At 42.5% G+C, this 3957-nt stretch overlaps 1 protein-coding gene across 1 annotated transcript; it reads right to left on the bottom strand.

Moving 5' to 3' along the window:
* Window positions 1-1699: 1699 nt before the first annotated feature.
* LOC116811852 (cation-dependent mannose-6-phosphate receptor-like) lies at window positions 1700-2780 on the bottom strand. The gene is given in 1 exon segment (XM_032757249.2): window positions 1700-2780. A coding segment is annotated over 1 exon segment (837 nt). The 5' UTR covers window positions 2652-2780; the 3' UTR covers window positions 1700-1814.
* Window positions 2781-3957: the final 1177 nt, after the last annotated feature.

Below are 3957 nucleotides of genomic sequence, written 5' to 3' on the forward strand. Positions count from 1 at the left end.
CCCTCTGAAATCTAGGTAAGGGCTCCAAAACCTCAACTCTTGCCTTCTGTGCACCTCCAGGCCCAACACCATGTGGAAGCTGCCAAGTTGGAGCTTGCACTTTCTGAAGCAACAGCCCAAGCTGTACCTTGCCCCTTTTTAGCCACAGCTAGAGCTGCAGTGGCTGGGAGGAAGGATGCCATTTCTTCAGGCTGCACAGAGCAGTGAGGCCCTGGGCCTGGCCCACAAAACTATTTTTTCCCTCCTACTCCTCTGGGCCTGTGATAGGAGGGGCTGCCATAAAAGTCTCTGAAATACCTTGGAGGAATTTTCCCATCGTCTTGGCTATTAATATTTGTCTCTCCTTTACTTATTTTTTTGTTTGTTTCTTTGTTTTTTAATCATTAAGAGTTTTTGTACAAAAAGTGATGGTTTTTTTTCTTCATTTTAAAACACCAGGGTGTGGGGGAGGGATGCAAACAAATAACAAAAAAGATGCTTTTGTAACATTATTTTCCCTGTTTAGAAAGAAAAAAATCACTCCAATAGTATTGAAAAGTCCAAAGATCAAAGTTTCATTTTCCTTTCCTAAGGCTTATAAAAGGCCCCCTGCCTGTTGATTCCATCCCTCTTTTGTGTCCAGTGGAGACCTGTTACTCTTCAGTGGCCCAGGGGTTCACTATTAAAGAAAGATCAGCCCAGGTTTCTGGGCACATGGCCTAAACAGGAAGATGGAAGCATCAGAGGATTAAAAACCTTTCCCCACAGAAATGTGGGCAAGAAGACACTTCCCTGAGCCAGCAGAAGGGACAGGTGCAGCAGCATTCCACACCCAGCACAGAGGACAGCAGAGCCCTCGATGTCCCACTTCTGCTTCCGTTCCCTTTCTAGATTGAAAATAAGGTCAAAACCACATACCCGTGGAGAAAGTGCGACATATGTTTAGAAATACTGGTATAGGGAACCAGGAGTAAGAAAAGCTTTACCAGCTTTTACTACAAATGGATGAGAGACATCAGGATCCCACCACCGCAAGGTAAAGTGACTTCCCTTTTCTGGAACCCCTGTGGCACAGGAGTTCCAATTTTCCTTTCCAACGGACTGGATTTCTGGATAGGCATTTTGGCTGTATGTGGACAGATAAGACCACAATCCTTAGCCCAATCCCAGCTATACAGTCACCCCAATTTCCACAAGTCATGTGATGGTACCGTATAATCCTGTAATTGGGAACTTTCACATTTTTCCTGTCCTAATCCCAGAGGTGGGAGAAGCAAGTCTAGAACATCTCCAGGCTCAGACTAAATGAGAGTACTTGGACTGCAACCAAGTAATCACTGCAAAGTAGTTCCAAGCAGCAAGAAATACCAGATTCTCATGGAGACTACTATAAGGTACAGAATAACAACATGAAAGCAATCAAACCTGTATAAATAACGTTTCTTGGCATTTTTTTAAATTAAAGAAATCCAGTGTCTCAAAAACTTGTGAAAATGTGTTTAAAAAACAAAGGGCCAGTGAGCCTGCCACACCATTTTGCCCATATGCCTATTGTACCTTCTGATGTCAAGAGACAGTGCAAAAGCCTCTATTTTCACAGGCCCTATTATATTAACTCTGACTTACAACTGTACCTCTCTAGAGAAAAAACAGAAAATAAGGAACAAAGGGAAGGCAGTTTTACTAGTGAGAAGATGCAAATCAAAAGCAAAACTGGAAAGCAAGAGCAATAGTAAGGGTGAGATGAGGGACTGGAGTTGAGACTGCTTGAGAAATCTGGCTGTGTAGCTTTGGTTTGGGGGACTGAGGAAGAGGCTGGACATATAAAGTGCAATCTACATTGGTAATAAATGGTCATCCCTTTCATCTGACTCCTCCCCCAGCTGGTCATCCCCCACACCACGACATGCTGCAGGCACATTTCGAGGTTTAGAATGGCAGACGAAGTCACACCCATCTGCTACCAGATTGCCAAGATCCTGCCAGAAGGCTAAGTGGGGAAACTGCTCCATTCCTTTGGCTCCCACCACCAGTCGCTGGTATAGGAAACCCCCAACAACATAAACAGCAACCAGTGATGCAAACGTGACAAGTAAGATAGAACCCACACTGAGGTGGGAGCTCTCTGGGGAACAGGCCAGGCTGCTGTCCATCTCAAAGAGGTAGAAACAATCTTGGACTTTGCCACGCTCCTCTGACACAGGATTAAAATTGTCCACTAGGGTGCGTCAATTGCAGGAGATCATCACCACTGCAGGACGCTGCTCCTTGCCACAGTGGTTGTCATATTCATCACCCCCTTTATAGATCAGCATGATCCAATTACTTCCGTTGAAGATGTGAGTCTCGTTCAGTCTCCCTACCACTGTCTCCTTCCCATTACTTTTGTTGATTTGCACCAGGCCTGCCCCAGAAGTGTGGTTGCCAGCTTCCCGGCACACCCTGAAGATGTACATGTATGTGTCTGAACCCTGGCCCACAGTGCTCTCAAAGCTTTTATTAAACAGTAGTTTCAGCCTCTTCACTAGAGCCAACTCTTTCTCTGACTCTTTACCCTTTTCTCCTACCAAGTCGCAGGTTGTTTCTTCTGTCTGCCAGGATTCTCTCACTGCCACAGCCAGGAGTAGTAGCAGTAGCAGTCCAGTCCTCCAGCAGCTGTAGAAAGGGAACATTGTGTCGTGAGAAACTGGAGCAGCCAAAGCTCAGAATCCCCAGTGAATACCCTTCTGGGGATGGGAGACGGGGCCAGCTAGGGGCCGGCCGCAGACCCCGGTCCCAGAGCTAGTTTCAGAGGCCAGCGTTCCCCCTAGCGCCTCGCTGTGCCCCACTCTGGGAACCGGAAACCTCTCTCCTTTACTTATGCGAATTTCTGCAGCTGGCTTGAATTTCTCCCTGAAAAATATTTTGTTGTTGTTGTTGTTTTCGTTTTTTTTTTCTACAACATTGGTAGACTGCAAATTTTCCAAGCTTTTACACTCTGCTTCCCTTTTAAATACAAGTTCCTGTTTTAGATAGTCCCTTTGTTTGTGCAAATGTGTGTAGGCTTGCATCTCACTTTATGCAGAGCTGGAAAATATTACCCTTTCACTGGATCCTTTGCCAACACAAAGAAAAATGTGACCCAGTTACTTATTTAAGGTATAAAGTATACTGTGTAGATAACTGGCATGCTTTTAAATAAACATGTAAATAATTTCAGTTTGGCGGTTGTATTCATATATACAGAGAAAATACTATGCCATTCTTTTTTGGCTTTCTTTTTCGATACTCTGGGAAGTCTACAGTAAATCTAACATCTCTTGTAAATATCTGTCTTTTCTCTTTGGTTGTTTTTAAGTTCACTATATTAATAATGTTCTGAAATTTTGCTACAAAGATGTGGATTTTTTTTTTTTTGCTATTTATCTTGTTTAGATTTTACTATGTTTCTGAGTCTTACAATAGATGTCTTTCATCATTCTGGCATTTTTAAATAAATAATATTTTCCAATATCTACTCTTGTCATTGAAATACTATTAAACATATGTTGGACGTTTTCATTCTGCCACCCTTGTCTCTCAGTTGTCTTTCATATCTCTTTTAACGTCTTCTGAGTAATATTTTTCAGATCCAACTTTCAGTTTACTAGTTATTTCATTGAATGTGATATGGTGTTTACCCGATCTGTTGAGTTTTTACTTTTAGTTATTTTATTATTCATTTCACAAGATTATATTGTATCTTAAAAAGTATTTTAAAAATTCTCTCTTTTTTTGAAGATGGTTGTTCTTGATTCATTATGTTGAATTTAATTATTTTAATTATTTTTTTTTTTTGACGGAGTCTTGCTCTGTCACCAGGCTGTAATGCAGTGGCACAATCTCGGCTCACTGCAACCTCCACCTCCCGGGTTCAATTGATTCCCTTGCCTCAGCTTCCCAAGTAGCTTGGACTACAAGTGTGCACCACCACACCCGACTACTTTTTTGTGTTTTAGT

The sequence above is a fragment of the Hylobates moloch genome, unplaced genomic scaffold (assembly GCF_009828535.3).
Source record: "Hylobates moloch isolate HMO894 unplaced genomic scaffold, HMol_V3 SCAFFOLD_7, whole genome shotgun sequence".
Taxonomy (NCBI): Eukaryota; Metazoa; Chordata; class Mammalia; order Primates; family Hylobatidae; genus Hylobates; species Hylobates moloch.